At 38.2% G+C, this 24,429-nt stretch overlaps 1 protein-coding gene across 2 annotated transcripts in view; it reads right to left on the bottom strand.

Moving 5' to 3' along the window:
* Positions 1-24,429, bottom strand: part of ACBD6 (acyl-CoA binding domain containing 6) — a 232,868-nt gene that overhangs the window by 196,930 nt on the left and 11,509 nt on the right. For both annotated transcript variants that reach the window (XM_082666628.1, XM_082666627.1), the window contains exon 3: positions 19,390-19,486. In XM_082666628.1, coding sequence (XP_082522754.1) covers positions 19,390-19,486 — 97 coding nt within the window. The remainder of the gene's footprint in view (positions 1-19,389; positions 19,487-24,429) is intronic.

Here is a 24,429-nt window from a genome sequence, read left to right on the forward strand (position 1 = left end):
AAAGTGTTATTTGAACAAAAGTATATTCTAAGTTTTCCGAAATTTCAGAGCTTTTTGAATTAACCTGTGAAAACAACTTAAATAGAAAGTTGCAACTTAAGAACTGTTGTCCTGTTGTTTGCAACTGGTATTTTCTTGTTCCTAAATGATACAAATAATTGAAAGTTAATCTGTCATCTTGGAAGAAAAGATATAACTGACACTTCACTCTTTTCCAACAGGCATAAGGCAGTCAAAGACTGCAGGTTTTATCTAAGCATAAAAATGATCAAACAAAAAACATGTGTGGTTCGTATAACAAATTATTCAAGATGCATGGTTTTCAGCCTCAGCAGAGGTTTATACCAATGTGTTTCCTCAAAAACCTCTCTCACACATGCACATACACACAGAGACACATACAAAGTTGTAAACACTGGACAACGCTTACATCTCTAATTACTAAAGTTATACATTTAATGATATTATTTCTGATGTGCTGAAATTTTAGGAACTTTTATATACACACGGCAGGGCCTGATCTGAGGGTTCCAACTACAGTGTCAAACCCTCTGGGGTCATTTGGGTACCAAATATGTTAACTCTTCCATTACTTCATTACTCAGAGTTGATTTGTATGATGAGGTGACACCTGGCAAAAAGCTAGACTATGAAAGAATTGCTACACACCTTACTGATAGGCAAGAATGACTCAGATTATCAGAAGATGACAGTATCATGACTCAGGGCAGACTCAGTTGAAGCACCCCTAGAAACTCTGGATAAAGCCAAAGGAGGTTAGCTATTGGCCGAAAGGGAAATGTCTCCAATTTAAATTTCCTTGAAAGATACCACAAACACAAAGGCATATAATATATATATCACCAATAATTGCAAAAAAGAATCATAAAATCTTCTAATTCAGTTTTTTTTTTAAGGCACAGCCCAATGACACAGTAATTTAATTGGATGATTTCAGGATTTTACAATGATCAGCAGAAATGCTAGAGGAAAGAGGTAAAAACTAAGTGATTTGGCATCTTGAGTTTACTGGGAAAATCATATTCCAAAGTACATCAATTCCTTAAAAATTTCAGAAGATGACATATAATTAATCATTATTATTGTAAGATTTCAGCAGGATTACAGCATTAGTTTATGCTAAGTAATGCAGCCTGAAAAAGCTCAATAAATCTTAGCTGAACTGAATCTCAAAGGACAAATTAACACATTCACCCCTAGTTTTACAACACAAATAGATCTGAAAAGAAAACAAAGACTGGAAGTACAGAAACCTAGTACAGTACTAGAGTAATGAACAAGAATATAGAATAATTTCACGGAATAAAACATATACAAGAGAAATGACCCGTGGGCTATAAAAATTAAAGATTAAAATAGTAATAAAAATCATTTAGTCAGTTATAGTACAAAAATATTAGACATTTAAAACATTCAGTCTCTCGATATATAAAACTTTCTCACACGATCCAAATTTGGGGAGATGGGAAGGGAAATCAACCTCAAAACTTACCCATTTAGGTTTATAATACTAAATTTTAATATCCCAAAATGTTAAGAATTTTTAAAACTTTCAAAAAGGAGATACACTGAATTGTCCAAGCAGTTTTTTCTTAAGTAAATGGGGAATAAAAAACTATCTCCCTTCACTGGATTTCAAATCCAATTAACAAATTTTGAGGCCCTACATTTAAAATGGCCCAGAGTTGGGACTTCCCTGGTGGTCCAGTGGGTAAGACTCCGCGCTCCCAATGCAGGGGGCTGGGGGTCAATCCCTGGTCAGAGAACTAGATCTCGCATGCATGCCACCAACTAAGAGTTCACATACCACAACTAAGAGTCCGCATGCCACAACTAAGAGCCCGCACGTCGAAATGAAGATCCCGCGTGCTGCAACTACCCGGTGCAGCCATAAAGAAATAAATAACAATTTAAAAAATGACCCAGTGTCATGACCACTAGAGGGTGGGGAAACACTATGATAAGACCTAATTATATATTAAAAAGAGTAACTGGGACATTTAAAAAAGAAAAACAACTTATCTTTCCTAAGTATATTTCCGTTTTACTTCAATTAAAATTATATGTTACTAAGAGTTTCACTAAATTTTTTTCAAATATATAGAATATTCAACCTAAGAAGAAACTGGAAAACTGTGACATGACTACACTTATTTATTATGACTAGGTGCTATCTGAAGAAATATCAAAACTAACACCCATCATATATTAAAATCAGAATCTGGTTCCAATGCAACCCTATCCCACCAATATCAATGAAACTCTAGATGTTTATCTATCCCAAGGTAATTTTATATGACTTCACTAATGCAAAACTATGGTGTTATTTAAAGATGGAACACGAGTCCTAAAAGTATTCACAAGTTTCGTTTAAGTTATACCACTAAACTATGTTATTAATAAAGAATGAAGCTGTCACTCAAAGTTTTTGCATACACACAGGTATGTGCACAGGTTTACATACTGCTTCCTTTCTTCAACTGGCAAATATAACAGGAGAAAACTAAAAAAACTCAAAGACAAGTAAATGCATGGAATGAATGTGAAAATACCCAATGAATGTACCAGATGAATATCTACTTGTTAATTCTCCTCTAAAACTAACCAAAACATATATTTTTTAACCACAAATAGGGACCACTGGATTCAACTGGCAAACACACACAAACACATACAAGCATTAAGCATTCAATAGTTCCTAAATATTGTGCAACCCTTTGTGAAGTCAGTAGCACAGTCCATTTTATTTTTTACTAATACACCATGCTTTTCTGTATCAGAAATTAGCTGTTCATGGAAGCTAACAAATTTGACCCAAAATATATTCACTCTTTGTTCCCAATAACAAAACATGTTATAACAGAATTCTGCTATTAGAACAGTTTTTCAGTAGAAAAAAATAATCTTGTAATTTTGAAACTAGATTAAAAGGCAGTTTCAATTAGTAATTCCTAAATAATAAATTTAAGTCGTTTTTTGAATCAAAATAAATCTGAAAAACAATCCATCCGAAAAGACCTACTCCTCCCTATTTCTTCTGCCTATGGCTTTAATATCATAATTCAGTTAGTCTACTCAAATGTGTAACTGCTTTACTTACAAAGAAATATATCCTATTCTATTGCACAAATAAGGAAGTCTTAAGCATTCTTTTGTAAAAGAAAATTTTAGTTACACAGGATACTAATTTCTCCAAACTGTCTAATAAATTTAGATTACCAAATAAAATTTATGTTGCTTATTTTTCTTAATTTATATGAATTGAACTGGACAAAATCTTTTCCCATTTTTAGTTCTCATCTATTATTCCAAGGCACCAACATTTTTAGATGCAAAAATAATATGTTCTTTATTTAAAGCACATCTTAAATTTTTCACTGAAACAGTATAGTTGGGGCTTCCCTGGTGGCGCAGTGGTTAAGAATCCGCCTGCCAATGCAGGGGACACGGGTTTGAGCCCTGGTCTGGGAAGATCTCACATGCCACGGAGCAACTAAGCCCGTGAGCCACAACTACTGACCCTAAGAGCCCGCGAGCCACAACTACTGAAGCCTGTGAGCCTAGAGCCTGTGCTCCGCAACAAAAGAAGCCACTGCAATGAGGAGCCCGCGCACCTCAACGAAGAGTAGCCCCTGCTCGCTGCAACTAGAGAAAGCCCAAGCACAGCAACAAAGACCCAATGCAGCCAAAAACAAAATTAATTTAAAAAATAAAATAAATAAAATTTACTGTAAACTCCCCCCAAAAAAACCCAGTATATTTTGATTTATTAAATACAACAAGAAAATTCTTCTAACCTTGCAGTTATTGTAGTTTGTGTCTATAAGGGAAACAAAAATGCAAAATAAGCACAATATAGGCAAGTGTATTTGAAAATCAGTCACTTTAAGCTGTAAAACACTGCCCTCTATAGTCCACTGATCTAAAAGACAATTCAATTTACCTAAATCACAATATAATCCAAGAAATTTTGGATTTTCCTGTCTTGTTACTGAAGCAAAATTTTTCTGCTCTTTTTTAAAAGCTCTTTTAAAAAAACAGGTTTATTCTAGAGAAATGTCTATTTCAAATATTCTTCAACTTCTTTTAAAGTCTCTCCTCCCCTCTGACTCACCCAAATTTCAATTTGCAGTTAAATATGGCATTAACTTTCATGTTCCTGCATAAGGAATACAGTATTTAACCCAATTAATGTTACCCAATTAATCCAGACAAAGCAAACCTAAGAAAACACAGACACGGGACCTCCCTGGTGGTGCAGTGGTTAAGATTCTGCACTCCCAATGCAGGGGGTCCGGGTTCGATCCCTGGTCCGGGAACTAGATCCCACATGCATGCCGCAACTAAGAGTTCACATGCCACAACTAAGGAGCCCACCTGCCACAACTAAGACCCAACACAACCAAAGAAAAAAGAAAAAAAAAAGGAAAGAACACAACACATATAAAAAAGGAATAAAGATACTGAATTCAGAATTCAATTTACACAAGGCCTTAACCTGATTTTCCATTAACTTGGCATTTAATAATTGGGAAAGCTATACACAGCAAAAACAAGCAGAGGTATAGCACACACAAGTACTAAGGTAATCCAGGCAAACTGCACTTTTAGCTATATGGACTCAAACTCTTCTTCAACCCCTCCCCTGCACCGCACACAACACAACTGCCTGATCAGTCCAGTCCAACATTTACTGATCATCTTCTGTTTCAGATACTGTGCTAGTACAGCAAATATAAATATTAATAAGACATAATCTTAATTCTGGAAAAGTTTAAAGTATAGTGGAAGAGAAAAATAATTTCCCCCTGAAAGCAGGGGACCACAAAGAACAGTCACTTTGCCTATCTCTGTATGGTTCAAGGAATGGGGAAAAGATTCCTAGAGGTGAAAATACACTGAACTTAGTCTTCAAGGATGAGCATAAATTAATCTAGTAAACAGAGAGAGTTCTCCAAATAGAGAAAAAAACTTGAACTAAAATCAGAAGATGTAAAACAGCAAGATGTAGGGCAGTAGACACTGACAACCTCAGGCTGCTTCAAAGTGATTGGTGAGCCATTAAAACAAAACCAAAACAAATAAACAAAAAGAGATGTCAGGACCCTACCAGTAAATTTTAAGTAAATCTGGAGTGAAGATTATGCATCTCTATTTTTAAAGTTCCGTAAAGGGATTCTGACGCATAGTCAGGATGGTGAAACAATATTTTAAGTCTGATAGTACCGGAACTTAAAATAAAGGTTGAAGAGGGGTAGGAGGTGGGATTGTAATATAAGTATGAAACAGATTATAGTGGAGTTTGTATACCATACTAATTTAGCCTGTAAGTAAAAGGGAATCACATTTAAACTGGGAAAACATGGTCAAATATGTATTTTAGATAAGTCATTTTAGAAGCAATGTAGAGGACAAAACTCAATGGAACCAGATTCAAAATAGGGAGAACAGGTAGAAGTGCCACTGCAACACTAAAATAGAAATACTCAGTGAGTATTCTGACACATGAACCTAAAACAAAGTCAAAAGGTAGAGCCCTTAAGATTGAATGTACCTGTAGGTGCATTTGATTTGGCTCACACTGTATTGCAACAGCCTAGCCAACTTCAACTTTCTTCTTTTAAAGCCTCATTCAAAAATCAAGACATAGCACAATAACACCAAGATTTCATACCTGAACTGGCACTACTGGGCACTCATAGCAATAACCGGCTAGAGCAAAGGTCCGTTTCCCTTGTTTATATAGGCATGCACTCCCCTGTAAACCACAATTCTCATGACTATATATATATTCCAACCCACTTAATTCATTTATATTAATGGCCTGGCCTCTGCAGGCATTTCACTTTTTAAAAAATATTTTTTATGATCCTGCTCTAAAAACTCTGAGCCCTGATCAGGATCACAGAAAAGGTTAGGGCTAAAAAATAAATTTAGAATCAACATAGGCAGTAGTTAAAACTGCAAGAATAGTAGGGAGAAACATCAACACAGGCTTGGGCAAAACAATATTTAATCATGCAGAGTTTGCGCTTTATGATATTCCTATCACCTTAAAAGTGGCCTTTACCACATTCACATTCAAATTTTTTTTTTTTTGGCTGCGCTGCGCAGCATACGGGACCTTAGTTCCCCGAGCAGGGATCCAACTCATGCCTCCTGCAGTGGAAGCATAGAATCTTATCCACTGGACCACTAGGGAAGTCCCTCACATTCAAATCTTAATTCAGAATTTACTTTCTCCATGTCTGTATATTTTAATCTCTTTGGCACCATTGTTAGTCCTCAACAATAAATGCTAAATTTTCTATTTCCAAGTAGTTTTTTCAGGAATTAAAATAGCATCCTGCATATCTCATGCTTTATAAATGTTTTCTGAATTAAATAATCTCCTCAATACTTAATTTCCAGAGTATAAGTTATGCCCTGGAACTTGAAGAAACAAGAGAGGAGCCAGAATAGGGTCCTGTCCTAAGAGAGAAATGTAAAGGAAGTAGTGTCATTTGAAAAGGAAATTAGAATAATCTAAGAACTACTTGGTAGGTACCTTCTGTGGCATTGCCCTGTGCTAAACATTGTAGGCAGTATGGTCAAAATACAAAGATGAGGGGCTTCCCTGGTGGCGCAGTGGTTGAGAGTCCGCCTGCCGATGCAGGGGACGCGGGTTCATGCCCCGGTCCGGGAAGATCCCACATGCCGCGGAGCGGCTGGGCCTCTGAGCCATGGTCGCTGAGCCTGCGCGTCTGGAGCCTGTGCTCCGCAACAGGAGAGGCCACAACAGTGAGAGGCCCGTGTACCGCAATTAAAAAAAAAAGATGAATCCAACATGGTCCTAGGCTTTGAAGCGCTTATAGACTAAATGTAGTACTATAAAAAGGTTAGATGAAGTTCTGAGATGAGAGTTTTCATACATGAAAAAAGGTAACTTATAGAATTATCCTCCAGCATCAGGCAGCTAGAGAAAAGAAACATTTCAATACCAATACCTGATAGTCTACAAAAATTAAATATGAATGACAAGGAAAAAAATCAAAGAAGATAACTTCCTGGTCAAAATATACATATCTGCCTAACTATTAAATATAAATTTCAAAAATGATGACTACCTTTTAGGTAAGTATACTATATGTATGAATTTATCTATTCTAATATTCAATGAATATTTATAGGTAAAAGATAAGTAGATGATGCTGCAAAAACCACAGATGAATAGCAGCAAAATTTACAAAAGGCTACTACACAGCTATATAACCACTAAGAACAAAAGAGAGTGTCAGTTCTCCCATCTACGCTATTTATCTTTATGGACAATACACAAAAATAATACAGTGGATGCTAACCTAAGAGTCATCAGACCAGTAAGGTGAAGAAAAATAAAGTCACTAGTAAGATCCCAAGTACATATAAAAATTTTAAAGATCTAAGGAGTTTTTAAAAAAGGCAAAAGAGTAAATGGCCAATGAGAAGCAAGGTTTTAACAATACTACTGAAACACACAGAAAGCCCTAGAAATTCCTGAGAACAAAATTCTCATTTATAATGAACTTTGCTCCCTCTGGTGGTCACAAGAGGCTTTACTACGTGTGAGTAGAAACGGAGGTACATGGCAAAGAGGAATGAAACTGCAGGAACTATCCTGATTAACCTTCACCTGTCTGTCAGACAAATAAATGTTCAATTTACAAAGAACACTTTTTTAAAAGAAAAAAACTTAGATGTTAGTGCTATGGAGGTAGCAGTGCAGAATTACAGAAACAGTTACAAGTGGATAGGTCTACTAGGAAATAGGACTGAATGGTATATGATGTATGGGACAAAGAACTTTATAAAGTTTTATTTTATACCCCTTCATACTGTTTGAATTTCTATTTCTATATGCCTGTATTACCTTCATTAAAATACTATTTACTGGGCAATATAGAATATCTATATCTTTTTACAAGTTTACAATCAAAGTGTATTTCTCTTCTCATTAGAATAAAAGCCATAATCCTTATAACAGACTATCCCATGTGCTCCACCCTACCTCATTTCCTATTTCTCTACCCTGCCCCCATTCCCATATACCTATTCAGTCCTCCTAGCAGTTTCTAGAGCACACCAGGCATGATCCTGCCTTAGGGACTTGCACTGGCCATTTCCTCCATACAGAATGCTCTTCCCCACATACCTGTACGGTTCACTCTTTCACTCCTTCATATCTATGCTCAATGTCACCTCTTCAGTGAGCCTTCCTTGACCATATCATTTAAAATTGTAACCCCCGGACTTCCCTGGTGGCACAGTGGTTAAGAATCCACCTGCCAAGGCAGGTGACACGGGTTTGAGCCCTGGCCCAGGAAGATCCCACATGCCACGGAGCAACTAAGCCCATGTGCCACAACTACTGAGTGCGCGTGCCACAACTACTGAAGTCTGCACACCTAGAGCCCATGCTCCGCTACAAGAGAAGCCACTGCAACGAGAAGCCCGCGCACCACAATGAAGAGTAGCCCACACTCGTCGCAACTAGAGAAAGCCCGCGTGCAACAATGAAGACCCAACACAGCCAAAAATGAATAAGTAAATTTATTTTTAAAAATTAAAAAAAAGGGCTTCCCTGGTGGCACAGTAGTTGACAGTCCGCCTGCCGATGCAGGGGACACGGGATCGTGCCCCGGTCCGGGAGGATCCCACATGCCGCGGAGCGGCTGGGCCTGTGGGCCATGGCTGCTGAGCCTGCGCGTCCGGAGCCTGTGCTCCGCAACGGGAGAGGCCACAACAGTGAGAGGCCCGCGTACCGCAAAAAAATAAATAAATAAATAAATAAATAAAAATTAAAAAAAATAAATAAAATAAAATAAAAAATAAAAAAAATAATAAAAAAAAATTGTAACCCCACCTCCCATATATGTATCCTTCTCCGCTGCTTTCTCTCCATAGCATTGATCACCTTCTCACACATTATAATATTTACTTATTTTATTACTTATGCCTGCCAAACTGTAAACTCCCTAAGAACAGAGACAGTTCTCCTTTGTTCACTGATACATCCCCAGCCCCTAGGGCTATAACCTATACACAATAAGTGTACAATGAAATGAGTAGAATGAATGAATGACTAATATCAATACTACTTTAACAGATGTCCAAAAAAAGGACAGAAGTCCTCATTTTATATTTGGTTCAACATGAAACAGTAATCTATGACAGATAAACTTTAATTATATATGCAAAATACATGATATTGGTCTTTTAATAAGATCTACAAAGAGGTCATTAAATGCTTTTTTTTCTTTTTTGGCCTAACGTGTAGGACCAGCAGATACCAAATAAACTCATATTAAATCATCTTGCTATTCATACTCAAAAGCCTTTACAGAGGACTCAAAAGAAATGCTATTCATCATACTATGCACCTTGAAATAAGAATCTTCTCGAAAGAGCTATGGAAATACATCAAGTATTAACTAGGAAATACAGAAAAACACTTAATTCTTTAATTTTGAAAATGTCCTCTTCTAGAACTAATATATTTATCAGGCTATAAAAACACATCTTTGTGTCCATGTTATCTATTTAGAAGCAAGGCAGCCACTTCAGAACAGAGTTACTTCATGGGACAGGGCATTCACATTAAAAAGAATCTTAATCTTCCAAATGACCATAGTCAATTAGGAAGTGGTCAGGAAAAACAAGGTGACTGAGATGCAGTTATTTTCCAATTTTATCAAAGTTTTTACAAAAGTGCTTTGAATATTTGTTAAAACGTCAAATTATACACTTAAAATTTGAGCATTTCACCTTATATAAATTTTACTTTAAAAAATAAAAAACATAAACAACCTGTAAACAAATAGTCAACTTGAGGTAGTAAACTTGCTTTTCTTTCACAGCAGTATAGATTAGCAATTCTGAAACTGCTTCCTGTGTATTCTAGGTCATATAATGAGAATATTAGCAGCCAGGGTTCTGTTGTAGAAAGGAGTTACAAATATGGAAAGAGGGATGACTACAATGTACTCTATAGTGTTGGGTTGGAATCAGAGGTACCAATATGAACTTGTGGTTTTTAATATGTAAGTAAATATAAAAATACAGACACAGGATACATATGTTAGAGAGGGTTATGTAGGTGTGTCTGTGTACATACACACGTCTGTGTCTACAATGACTATATATGTGTGTATGTACATATCTGTATGCATACATATGTATGTGTGTACACATACATATATGTGTGTGTGTATGTTAATATATACATGCATTTGAGCATATGTATTTTTCAGGTATGTCTGCTGAGAGGGCCTAGAAGTAATGACAGCGGTAGCAATGAACATAACCAACACCCAGACTTTGGTTTCTAAATATCATTCTCTACTGAAAGGAACCAAAGGGAAACAACCAATTCTAGGATAAGGACAGGGAAAGTATAAGATGAGCCTGTGTAGTGAGTTGAATTGTCCCCCCACCACCCCCAAAGACATGTCCAAGTCCTAACCCCAGGTATCTGAGAATGAGACTTTATTTGGAAACGGGCCTTTGCAGGTGTCATCAAGATGAGGTATATAGTCAACTAATATTTGACGAGGGAGCCCAGAATACTCAATGGAAAGGGTAGTCTCTTCAATAAATGGTGTTGGGAAAACTGGATAAGCACATGTAGAAGAATGAAATTGGACCCTTATCTTATACTACCTACAAACATTAACCTGAAATGGGTTAAGAACATAAGCATAGGGCTTCCCTGGTGGCGCAGTGGTTGAGAGTCCGCCTGCCGATGCAGGGGACACAGGTTCGTGCCCTCGTCTGGGAAGATCCCACATGCCACGGAGCAGCTGGGCCCGTGAGCCATGGCCGCTGAGCCTGCGCGTCCGGAGCCTGTGCTCCGCAACGGGAGAGGCCACAACAGTGAGAGGCCCATGTATGGCAAAAAAAAAAAAACAGAAGCATAAAAAAAAAAATCATAAAGCTCCTAGAAGAAAACATAGGGGAAAAGCTCCTTGACACTGGTCTTGGCAATGATTTTTTGGATTTGACACGAAAAGCAAAAGCAACAAAAGCAAAAATTAATAAATGGGACTACATCAAACTAAAAACTTTCAAACAGCAATGGAAACCATCAACAAAATGAAAAGATAACCTACTGAATGGGAGAAAATATTTGCAAATCACATATGTAATAAAGGATTAATATTCAAAACATATAAAGCACTCATATAACTCAACAGCAAAAAAAGGAAAAAATCTGATTTAAAAATGGGCAGAAATGAATAGACATTTTTCTGAAGAAGACATTCAAATAGCCAACAAATACATGAAAAGGTGCTTGACATCACTAACCATCAAGGAAATGCAAATCAAAACCACAGTGAAACATCACACCTGTTAGAATGGCTATCATCAAAAAGACAAGAGATAACAAGTGTTGGTGAGGAGGTGGAAAAAAAAACCCTTGTGCGATGCTAGTAGAAATGTAAATTGGGGACTTCCCTGGTGTCGCAGTGGTTAAGAATCTGCCTGCCAATGCAGGGGACACGGGTTTGAGCCCTGGTCCGGAAAGATCCCACATGCCACAGAGCAACTAAGCCCATGCACCACAACTACTGAGCCTGCGCTCTAGAGCCCGCGAGCCACAACTACTGAGGCCTGCGCACCTAGGGGCCGTGCTCCGCAACAAGAGAAGCCACTGCAATGAGAAGCCTGCACACCCCAACAAAGAGTAGCCCCCGCTCGCCGCAACTAGAGAAAGCCCATGCACGGCAACGAAGACCCAGTGCAGCCAAAAATAAATAAATTAATTAATTTTAAAACAAGAAAGAAAGAAATGTAAACTGGTACAACCACTACGGAAAACAGTATGGAGGTTTCTCAAAAACTACCATATGATCCAGCAATCTCACATCTGTGTTTATATCCAAAAGAAATGAAAACTGGATCTTGAAGAAATATCTTTACTCCCATGTTCATTGCAGCATTATTTACAATAGCCAAGATATGGAAACAACCTAAGTGTCTATCAACAGATGAATAAAGGAAGTATGAAATATATATATTATTGAGCCATGAGAAAGAAGGAAATCCTACCATTTGCAACAACATGAATGGGCCCTGAAGGTATTATTCTAAGTGAAAAAAGTCAGAGAAAGACAACTACTACATAACATCACTTACATGTGGAACCTATAAAAGCCAAACTCATAGAAACAAAGAGTAGAATGGTTTTTACCAGGGGCCTCGGGGGTGGGGGAGAAATGGGGAAAATGTTGGTCAAAGGTACAAACTTCAAGCTATAAGATGAATAAGTTCTGGGGATCTAATGTACAGCATGGTGATTATAGTTAATAATACTGTATTATATACTTGAAAGTTACTAAAGGAGTAGATCTTTAATGTTCTCATCACAAAACAGAAATAGTAATTATGTGACATGATGGAGGTATTAGCTATGGTGGTAATCATTTTGCAATACATATGTGTCAAATCAACATACTGTACACCTTAAACTTACACAGTGTTATATGTCAGTTACGTCTCAATAAAGCTAGGGGAAAAAGTTAAGATGAGGTTTAAGGTGAGCCCTAAATCCAATGACTGGTTGTCCATATAAGAGAAAGTAAGGGAGATCTGGAGACAGAGAAGAAGGCCATGTGAAGACAGAGACAGCAACTGGAGTTATGCTGCCACAAACTAAGGACTATCTGAGGCCATCAGAAGCTAGCCAAGGCAAGGACGGATTCCTCCCTGAAGCTTCCAAAGACAGCATCGCTCTGCTAACACCTTATTTTCAGACTTCTGGTCTCCAGTACTACAAGAGAATAAATTTCTCTTGTTTTAAACTACAAAGTACTAGTTTGTGGTACTTTGTTATGGCAACCCTAGGGGACTAATACAGCCTGAAACATCTTGTGCCAGAAAGTAAGAAAGTGCTCAAAGAATGATGGAGACATATCAAAAGGACAGGGGAGCCATCTTGAATGAGCTCTCAGTGGCCAAATAATGATGGTAACTGACTATTACCCATTGAATAAAATAGAAATCTATGAGTATATACTGGTATATATTGGGTGAGGCAATCAACCATGGGCCCTGAGCATCCCTATACATTCATGTTCAGTATGCCAGGCTCTAACCACTCTTTTTCTTTTTTTTTAAGCTTTATTATTTTTTTAGTTAATTTATTTTATTTTATTTAGTTTCGGCTGTGTTGGGTCTTCGTTGCTGTGCACGGGCTTTCTCTAGTTGCAGCGAGTGGGGGCTACTCATCATTGTGGTGTGCAGGCTTCTCATTGCGGTGGCTTCTCTTGTTGTGGAGCACGGGCTCTAGGTGTGCAGACTTCAGTAGTTGTGGCTCGTGGGCTCAGTAGTTGTGGTTTGCAGGCTCTAGAGCACAGGCTCAGTAGTTGTGGCACACGGGCTTAGTTGCTCCACGGCATGTGGGATCTTCCCAGACCAGGGCTCTAACCCGTGTCCCCTGCATTGGCAGGCAGATTTTTAACCACTGCACCACCAAGGAAGCCCTCTGACCACTTTATATAGGCCTTTTCTCAGGGTTGTACGTACAGTAAGCCACCTTCAGGGATGACGTCACGTCTTCCCAACCCCTCACAAATAGCAGGCTTGCTTCTACCTGCTATAAAAGTGGTGAATCCCCAAAGCTCAGTGCTCCTTCCCTATAGCACAACCCACTGCATACGCAGGAATCCATCTAGGCCCACCTGCATCATACCTGTGGGACTTAGGGGACACAAGAAACAGATGCAAATCAAATGAAGCTCATGCAGTTTGCCATGCCGTGAATAATAAAGCCCTTTGGCTCAGACCCAGGAGCCTCGGCCAGCACCTAAGAAACAGTAACAGGCTAATTTACTAGCTTGCAAGTAGGGTACAATCCTACACCTTTCACAGTTCTTGAAAATGAATAAATAAATAGGGGAGAAGAGAAAGCCCACCCTTCCAGTGGAGTGCCAAATAATAAATGTAGAAGAAATGATGGAGTTAGAAAATCATTAATGGATGTTAAAACTAGTCAGTGAAATCTGATTAGGAAAAGGATATTTACATAGTCTCAAAGTATCTCCCCACAAATTACTCATTAATTACAAAGGGGGAAAAGGGAAAGTTACAGTAGAGAAATCTGGCAGACACCACCTTAAGCAAGTGATCAATGTTAACAACCAATTTGGGGGCAAACAGACATCATGTATGTCCTGGTATAACGCATTGAGAAGAATTCTGTGGTATTCCTCTTAAAAACGTATGATCTAAATCTACTCATGAGAAAACAGACAAACAAATTGAGGGGCACTCTACAAAGTAAGTGGCCTATACTCTTCAAAAATATCACAGTCAAGAGAGAAAAAGAAAGGCTGAGAAACCATTCCAGATTAAAGGAGACTAAAGAGACATGACAACTAGATGCAATGCATGATCCTGGACTGGATGATGGATCAGAATTTTTAAAAATAACTATGAAAGACATATTTTAGATAAATGATAAACTTGAATATGAATTATGGATTTGACAGTAATATTGAATCAATGTTAAAATTCCTGATTTTGAGAAAAGAGAATCGTATATTATTGGTAGGAATGTAAATTGCTATAGCCATTATGAGAAACAGTATGGAGGTTCTTCAAAAAATTAAAAATAGAACTCCCGTATGATCCAGCAATCTCACCTCTGGGTATACATCTAAAGGAAATGAAATCAGGATCTCAAAGAGATATCTTGCCCTCTCATGTTTTTAGCATTATTCACAATAGCCAATATATGGAAACAACCTAAGTGTCCATGTATGGATGAATGCATAAACAAGATATAGTGTGTGTGTGTGTGTGTGTGTGTGTGTGTGTGTATATACACACACACACACACACACACACACACACCAGAACATTATTCAGCCATGAGAACGAAGGAAATCTTACCACTTATGACAACGTGGATGAACCTGGAGGACATCATGCTAAGTGAAATAAGCCAGAGAGAGAAAGACAAGTATTATATGATCTCATATATAGAATCTAAAAAAATTAAAAAGTGAAATTCATAGAAGCAGAGAATAGAATGTTGTTTACCAATGGCTAGGGGAAATAGCAAGATATTGGTCAAAGGATACAAAGTTGCAGTTATGTAGGATGAATAAGTCTAGGGATCTAATGTACAGGCATGATGACTACAGTTAATAACACTGTATTGAATACTGGAAGTATGCTAAGAGAGTAAACCTCAGGTGTTTTCATCACACCCACATAGAGAAAAGGTGACTATGAGAGGAGATGTTATATTAGTTAGCTTGACTAATCATTTCACTATGTATATATACATCAAATCATCATATTATATACCTTAAATATACATTTACAATTTTTATATTAAAAGAAATATGTATACACACACATATCTACACACACATGCATGCCCTGTAGGAACTCTTGAGCCCAGGGTTCTGAAAAAAATGAATTTCAAAAGAATTCATGACACCAAAAAAAAAAAAATTTACCAATTTTGATAACTGCAGTATAGTAACATATTGAAGTATTAAGTAGTAAAGGGACATGATGTCTATAACTTTTAGTTCAAAAATAATAATAAAATAATTCCGAAAAAAGTTATTTATATGTAGTATGTATGTATTTATGAGTAAGTAGAGAAAGAATGCTAAAACAAATGTAAAAAAGAAACTGGTGTAACTAGACAAAGGCCATCCAGAAGTGTCTTGTACTATTCTTGAAACTTTACACGTCACACACACACACATAAAACCATGATAAATATGGGAGGTGAGGGATATATTAATTAGTTTTACTGTGATAATCATTTCACAAGATATATACCAAACACCAAAACATCACATTGTATACCTTAAATACATATAATTTTTATTTGTCAAAAATAATAGAAATAGGGCTTCCCTGGTGGCGCAGTGGTTGAGAGTCCGCCTGCCAATGCAGGCAACGCGGGTTTGTGCCCCGGTCCGGGAAGATCCCACATGCCACAGAGCGGCTGGGCCCGTGAGCCATGGCCGCTGAGCCTGGGCGTCCGGAGCCTGTGCTCCGCAACGGGAGAGGCCACAACAGTGAGAGGCCTGCATACCGCAAAAAAAAAAAAAAAAAGAAAGAAAAATTATACCAAAATTAAAAACTCACCCTTGGGACTTTCCTAGTGGCGCAGTGGTTAAGAATCTGCCTGCCAGTGCTGGGGACACGGGTTCGAGCCCTGGTCCGGGAGGATCCCGTGTGCCACAGAGCAACTAAGCCCGTGCGCCACAACTACTGAGCCTGCACTCTAGAGCCCGCGAGCCACAACTACTGAAGCCCCTGCTGTGCAGCAAGAGAAACCACTGCAATGAGAAGCCTGCACACTGCAACAAATAGCCCTCGCTCGCCGCAGCTAGAGAAAGCCCGTGTGCTCCAGCAGAGACCCAATGCAGCCAAAAATAAAAATAAATTTATTAAAAAACAAACAAACAAAAACTCACCCTCTCTGCCTCCCTCCCAAAAAACTATGTAAGTAAAAGCAAAAGAATTGCCTTGATTATATTAGACATTCAACAGTACATTCCTGAGAAAGACGAAACAAAACAGTAAACAGGCAAAGAGTTACATTTTAAAGCACTATTCATTTTATACTTCAAGGTACCATGTAGCTTTGATTTAAAAAGTAACTATCTTGGGGGCTTTCCTGGTGGCGCAGTGGTTGAGAGTCCACCTGCCGATGCAGGGGATGCGGATTCGTGCCCCAGTCCGGGAGGATCCCGCATGCTGTGGAGTGGCTGGGCCCGTGAGCTGTGGCCGCTGGGCCTGCGCGCCTGCAGCCTGTGCTCCGCGGCAGGAGAGGCCACAGCACTGAGAGGCCCGCGTACCGCAAAAAAAAAAAAAAGTAACTATCTTGGGTTTCCTAGCTGGCGGAGTGGTTAAGAATCATCTGCCAATGTAGGGGACACGGGTTCGAGCCCTGGTCCAGGAAGATCCCACATGCCGTAGAGCAACTATGCGCATGTGCCACAACTACTGAGCCTGCGTTCTAGAGCCTGTGAGACACAACTACTGAGCGCACACACCACAACTGCTGAAGCCCGCACACCTAGAGACCATGTTCCTCAACAAGAGAAGCCACTGCAATGAGAAGCCCGCGCACAGCAACAAAGAGTAGCCCTGCTCGCCACAACTAGAGAAAGCCCGCGCTCAGCAGCAAAGACCCAACACAGCCAAAAATAAAATAAAATTTTAAAATAATAAATTTAAAATAAATATCTTTACTTGAATTTTCCATACACTTAAGTTTACATGCTTTTTTTAATACACATAATGTGAGCTATAGAACAGATAGCAGAGTGATTAGGGGTGGGGATCTGGACTCATATAAGCATAGGTCCAAATCCTGGCAACACCATTCATTAGCTGGCTAATCTTAGAAAAGTTACTAAACCTCTCTGTGCCTGAATTTTCTTTTTAAAATACAGACAATAATAGTTCCTAATTCTTAAAATTCTTATGAAGATTTCAAAGGGCAATACCTGAAAAGAACTTAACACACTCAGCATGAGAGTCGTTATTATTTCATCATTTTTAGAAACAAATATCAAAAGAAAATGGTTCTTTTAACCTAAAAGATAATGAACCAAATACCAAATCTCTTGAGATTGAGATTATGATCTGCCCCATACCAATCAAAAAGAAGGCAGAAAAAAAGCTATGAGTCAAAGGGACCAGCTCAGAATGTTTAAACTGTAAATTAAAACGTAAATGAAACACAAAATTCCTGTTTACAACTAGATTATGATGTTAACATATTTTTAGAACAATGTATTAAAGAATCATTTTTACTTGAAAGTATCTTTGTCCAATGAAGATGTTGAAAAAAAAGAAAGAAAAGAAAAAAAAAAAGAAAGTATCTTTGGTTCTGCTTAGTCTACTCAAGTTTTGTAAGTTCAATAGGTAAGATTCAGATATTTTTAAAAACATCCTTAATGCCCGTTTGGGTTTCCCTAAGGAAGAACGACCTAACTACATGGACTGTGCATTTGTAAGAGTCATAGTTAACGGAATTTTACTTAGTAATTAAATTATTGAAGGTAAGAAATCATAAATTCTGTCATTTATCAGAAGTTATCAACTCAAACACCTACATAAGCCAGGCATCAGAAACAGTCAAGTATAAGTCAATAGGGAAGAACTGAGACCACAGCGGCTGGACCTGAAGAGTAAGGACTCACTTAAGGCATGCAATTTCAAGTCTTGTTTTTGTTTTTTTTTAAATATCGTGCCACAGGGAGATCAGCTCGGTGCTTTGTGACCACCTAGAGGGGTGGGATAGGGAAGGTGGGAGGGGGACGCAAGAGAGAGGGGACATGGGGATGTATGTATGTGTATAGCTGATTCACTTTGTTATACAGCAGAAACTAACACATCATTGTAAAGCAATTATACTCCAATAAAGATGTTAATAAATAAATAAATATCATGCCATTTGTGTTCAGGCTGAGTTCAGCTCAGAGATGCATCTGCTTTTACCACTGAATTTCAGAGTTTAAGTCCTTACGACCTTTATGGTATATATCTGTATGCAAACTTGACGTTTTATAAAAGATATTAATAAAAAGGAATGTTTCTGAGAATGAATACTCATGCACATCAAAAACATCAGGAAATGTTTCAATGATTTCCAAAAGGCAGTCGTATCATTAGAGCTATCCTAACTTGGTTATCTCTCCCCCTTTGTACTCATAATTAAGATATACTTTTATATGTCATAACATATAAATCTTTAAGATTCCTTACAACTCTGACATTTTAAGATTCCATCACTGGTGGAACAAAATTCCTTCATACTGGTAATAAATATGTAACAACGTAATAACTGCCGCCGAAGTCCAAAGTAATCTGTTCTTCCACTGGATACCCTAGCATTCGCATTATTATTGTTTTATACTGTTACTCTATTTTTGATACGTTTTATATTCTATAAGGTACTTTACATAATGGCAGAAAGCACGTCATTCATATTTTACCCCTATCAACAAGCATTTTGTACTTTCATAGAAAGTGCTCATTAAAAAAAAACCTTCCATTTCTCAAGATAATAATATGATCTCAAGTTAAACTCTTTCAAATTCTGAAATGAATTGAGTTTTTACACGACTGAAATTACAATTATGCTTTTAAAAATGCTCTACAATTCAGAGAAGTTCTCAGTATCAGTAGCTGATTAACATATAAGCAATAATATTTTTAGATAAATACTGCAATAACTTTATAATCTTTTGATTTGAGAAAATAAAACTTTAAGGATGTTATTTAAGCCTAAAGCTTAGTTTTAAACATTTATTTGAGAGAAAGATAATATGTTATTGGAAAATATTATTTACAATCATTCGGCCTTACCTGAGGATTCCAACTTGGATCTAATTTTTTCACTACAGCAATATACTCCTGCATTGCTCGGCTGGGGCTTGAATCACCAAGTGCTTTCCATGCTTCCCTAAAGTAGAGAATATCCAAAATGACCTATCATTAACTATGTAAGGAACACAAACAGTATATTTCTTCTTTTTATTATTAAAAAAAGGCACACACATTTTAAGGGTCAGGAGATACAGATATAACAAGCCATATATGAGTAGCCTTCTCTTTTTGCATTTCATTGGTCCACAGCAATATAGACCTTATCACCCAACCTAAGGAGCCCTTTTAGACATTTTTTTCCCTAATCACCCTCCCCCGTTAAATTTTAAAATTACACATATATTGCACATCTGCTGAATTTTGGAAGATGACACACTACTATTGTACTATCAAAGATTTTTTTTATTTTTTAGTTTTTTTTACTATCTAAGATTTTAAAACTCCCCTAAACCCAAATGTCAAACCCCTGTTGAGAAGGTATGGTCTACAAACAATAGGAGTAGTTCCCATCTTACGAATTAACTGTGTTTGTGGCATTTCAGTAATATGTTAACCGTCACACAAAACAATATTCTGTGGGAAATGCTTCAAACTTCTCATTTTAAGATGTGAGAAATATACCTCCCCTTCTGCAGTTATCTCATCTCTAAGCTGCTAGTAGTAGATCCTGAGGCTTTGGGCAGGGACATCAAAAGCAAGGGGAGGGATTTTTGGTTCTAGATGGCAGAGTAGAAGGACGTGCTCTCACTCCTTCTTGCGAGAGCACCAGAATCACAACCAACTGCTGAACAATCATCAAGAGGAAGACAATGGAACTCACCAAAAAAGACACCCCACATCCAAAGACAAAGGAGAAGCCACAATGAGACTGTAGGAAGGACGCAATCACAATACAATCAAATCCCATAAGTGCTGGGTGGCTGACTCGCAAACTGGAGAACAATTATACCACAGAAGTCCACCCACTGGAGTGAAGGTTCTGAGCCCCAAGTCAGGCTTCCCAACCTGGGGGTCCGGCAACGGGAGGAGGAATTCCCAGAGAATCATACTTTGAGGGCTAGAGGGATTTGACTTCAAGACTTCAACAGGACTGGGGGAAACAGAGACTCCACTCTTGGAGAGCACACACAAAGTAGTGTGCACAGCGGGACCCAGGGGAAGAAGCAGTGACCCCACAGGAGACTGAACCAGACCTACCTGCTAGTGTTGGAGGGTCTCCTGCAGAGGCGGGGGGTGACTGTGTCTCACCATGAGGACAAGGACACTGGCAGCAGAAGTTCTGGGAAGTACTCCTTGACATGAGCCCTCCGAGAGTCTGCCATTAGCCCCACCAAAGAGCCTGGGTAGGCTCCAGTGTTGGGTAGCCTCAGGCCAAACAACCAACAGGGAGGGAATCCAGCCCCACCCATCAGCAGACAAGCACATTAAACTTTTACTGAGCTCTGCCCACCAGAGCAACAGCCAGCTCTACCCACCACCATTCCCTCCCATCAGGAGACATGCATAAGCCTCTCAGATAGCCTCATGCACCAGAGGGCAGACAGCAGAAGCAGGAACTACAATCCTGCAGCCTGTGGAACAAAAACCACATTCACAGAAAGACAGACATGAAAAGGCAGAAGGCTACGTACCAGATGAAGGAAAAAGATAAAATCCTACAAAAACAACTAAATGAAGTGGAGGTAGGCAACCTTCCAGAAAAAGAATTCAGAATAATGATAGTGAAGATGATACAGGACCTCAGAAAAAGAATGGAGGCAAAGATCGAGAAGATGCAAGAAATGTTTAACAAACACCTAGAAGAATTAAAGAACAAACAAACAGAGATGAACAATACAATAAGTGAAATGAAAAATACACTAGAAGGAATCAATAGCAGAATAACTGAGGCAGAAGAACGGATAAGTGACCTGGAAGACAGAATGGTGGAATTCACTGCTGCGGAACAGAATAAAGAAAAAAGAATGAAAAGAAATGAAGACAGCCTAAGAGACCTCTGGGACAACATTAAACGTGACAACATTCGCATTATAGAGGTCCCAGAAGGAGAAGAGAGAGTGAAAGGAAAATATGTGAAGAGATTATAGTCGAAAACTTCCCTAACATGGGAAAGGAAAGAGCCACCAAATCCAGGAAGCACACAGAGTCCCATACAGGATAAACCCAAGGAGAAACACGTGGAGACACATAGTAATCAAACTGGCAAAAATTAAAGACAAGGAAAAACCACTGAAAGCAGCAAGGGAAAAATGGCAAATAACATACAAGGGAACTCCCATAAGGTTAACATCTGATTTCTCAGCAGAAACTCTACAAGCCAGAAGGGAGTGGCATGACATATTTAAAGTGATGAAAGGGAAGAACCTACAACCAAGATTACTCTACCCGGCAAGGATTTCATTCAGATTCAATGGAGAAATCAAAAGCTTTGCATACAAACAAAAGCTAAGAGAATTCAGCACCACCAAACCAGCTCTACAACAAATGGTAAAGGAACTTCTCTAAGTGGGAAACACAAGAGAAGAAAAGGACCTAAAAAAACAAACCCAAGGGCTTCCCTGGTGGTGCAGTGGTTGACAGTCTGCCTGCCGATGCAGGGGACATGGGTTCGTGCCCCAATCCGGGAAGATCCTACATGCCGCGGAGCAGCTGGACCCGTGAGCCATGGCCGCTGAGCCTGCGTGTCCGGAGCCTGTGCTCCGCAACGGGAGAGGCCACAACAGTGAGAGGCCCATGTACCGTAAAAAAAAAAAACACAAAAAAAACCCCAAAGCAATTAAGAAAATGGTCACAGGAACATACATATCGATAACTACCTTAAATGTAAATGGATTATATGTTCCAACCAAAAGACACAGACTGGCTGAATGGATACAAAAGCAAGACCCATATATATGCTGTCTACAAGAGACCCACTTCAGACCTAGGGACACATACAGACTGAAAGTGAGGGGATGGAAAAAGATATTCCATGCAAGTGGAAATCAAAAGAAAGCTGGAGTAGCAATTCTCATATGAGATAAAATAGACTTTAAAATAAAGAATGTTACAAGAGACAAGGAAGGACACTACATAATGATCAAGGGATCAATCCAAGAAGAAGATAAAACAATTATAAATATATATGCACCCAACATAGGAGCACCTCAATACACAAGGCAACAGCTAACAGCTATAAAAGAGGAAATCAACAGTAACACAATAACAGTGGGAGACTTTAACACCTCACTTACACCAATAGACAGATCATCCAAACAGAGAATTAATAAGGAAACACAAGCTTTAAATGACACAATAGACCAGAAAGATTTAATTGATATTTAAAGGACATTCCATCCAAAACAGCAGATTACACTTTCTTCTCAAGTGCACACAGAACATTCTCCAGGATAGATCATATCTTGGGTCACAAATCAAGCCTCAGTAATTTAAGAAAATTGAAATCATATCAAGCATCTTTTCTGACCACAACACTATGAGATTAGAAATCAATTACAGGGAAAAAAACGTAAAAAACACACACATGGAGGCTAAACAATACATTACTAAATAACCAACAGATCACTGAAGAAATCAAAGAGGAAATAAAAAACTACCTAAAGACAAATGACAATGAAAACACGATGATCCAAAACCTATGGGATGCAGCAAAAGCAGTTCTAAGAGGGAAGTTTACAGCAATACAATCCTACCTCAAGAAACAACAAACATCTCAAATAAACAATCTAACTCTACACTTAAAACAACTAGAGAAAGAAGAACAAACAAAACCCAAAGTTAGTAGAAGGAAAGAAATCATAATGATCAGAGCAGAAATAAATAAAATAGAAACATAGAAAACAACAGCAAAGATCAATGAAACTAAAAGCTGGTTCTTTGAGAAGAGAAACAAAATTGATAAACCATTAGCCAGACTCACCAAGAAAAAGCAGGAGAGGACTCAAATCAATAAAATTAGAAATGAAAAAAGGAGAAGTTACAACAGACACCGTAGAAATGCAAAGCATCCTAAGAGACTACTACAAGCAACTCTATGCCAATAAAATGGACAACCTGGAAGAAATGGACAACTTCTCAGAAAAGAATAACCTTCCAAGACTGAAGCAAGAAGAAATAGAAAATATGAACAGACCAATCACAAGTAATGAAATTGAAACTGTGATTAAAAATCTTCCAACAAACAAAAGTCCAGGACCAGATGGCTTCACAGGTGAATTCTATCAAACATTTAGAGAAGAGCTAACACCCATCCTTCTCAAACTCTTCCAAAAATCTGCAGAGGAAGGAGCACTCCCAAACTCATTCTATGAGGCCACCATCACCCTGATACCAAAACCAGACAAAGATACTACAAAAAAAGAAAATTACAGACCAATATCACTGATGAATATAGATGCAAAAATCCTCAACAAAATACTAGCAAACAGAATCCAACAACACATTAAAAGGATCATACACCATGATCAAGTGGGATTTATCCCAGGAATGCAAGGATTCCTCAATATATGCAAATGAATCAATGTGATACACCATATTAACAAACTTAAGAAAAACCATATGATCATCTCAATAACTGCAGAAAAAGCTTTTGACAGAATTCAACACCCATTTATGATAAAAACTCTCCAGAAAGTGGGCATAGAGGGAACCTACCTCAACATAATAAAGACCATATATGACAACCTACAGCAAACATCATTCTCAATGGTGAAAATCTGAAAGCATTTCCTCTAAGATCAGGAACAAGACAAGGATGTCCACTCTCACCACTATAATTCAACACAGTTTTGGAAGTCCTAGGCACGGCAATCAGAGAAGAAAAAGGAATAAAAGGAATACAAATTGGAAAAGAAGAAGTAAAATTGTCACTGTTTGCAGATGACATGACACTATACATAGAGAATCCTAAAGATGCCACCAGAAAACTACTATAGAGCTAATCAATGAATTTGGTAAAGTTGCAGGATACAAAATTAATGCACAGAAATCTCTTGCATTCCTATACACTAATGATGAAAG

The sequence above is a fragment of the Grampus griseus genome, assembly GCF_964374135.1.
Source record: "Grampus griseus genome assembly, chromosome: 1".
Taxonomy (NCBI): Eukaryota; Metazoa; Chordata; class Mammalia; order Artiodactyla; family Delphinidae; genus Grampus; species Grampus griseus.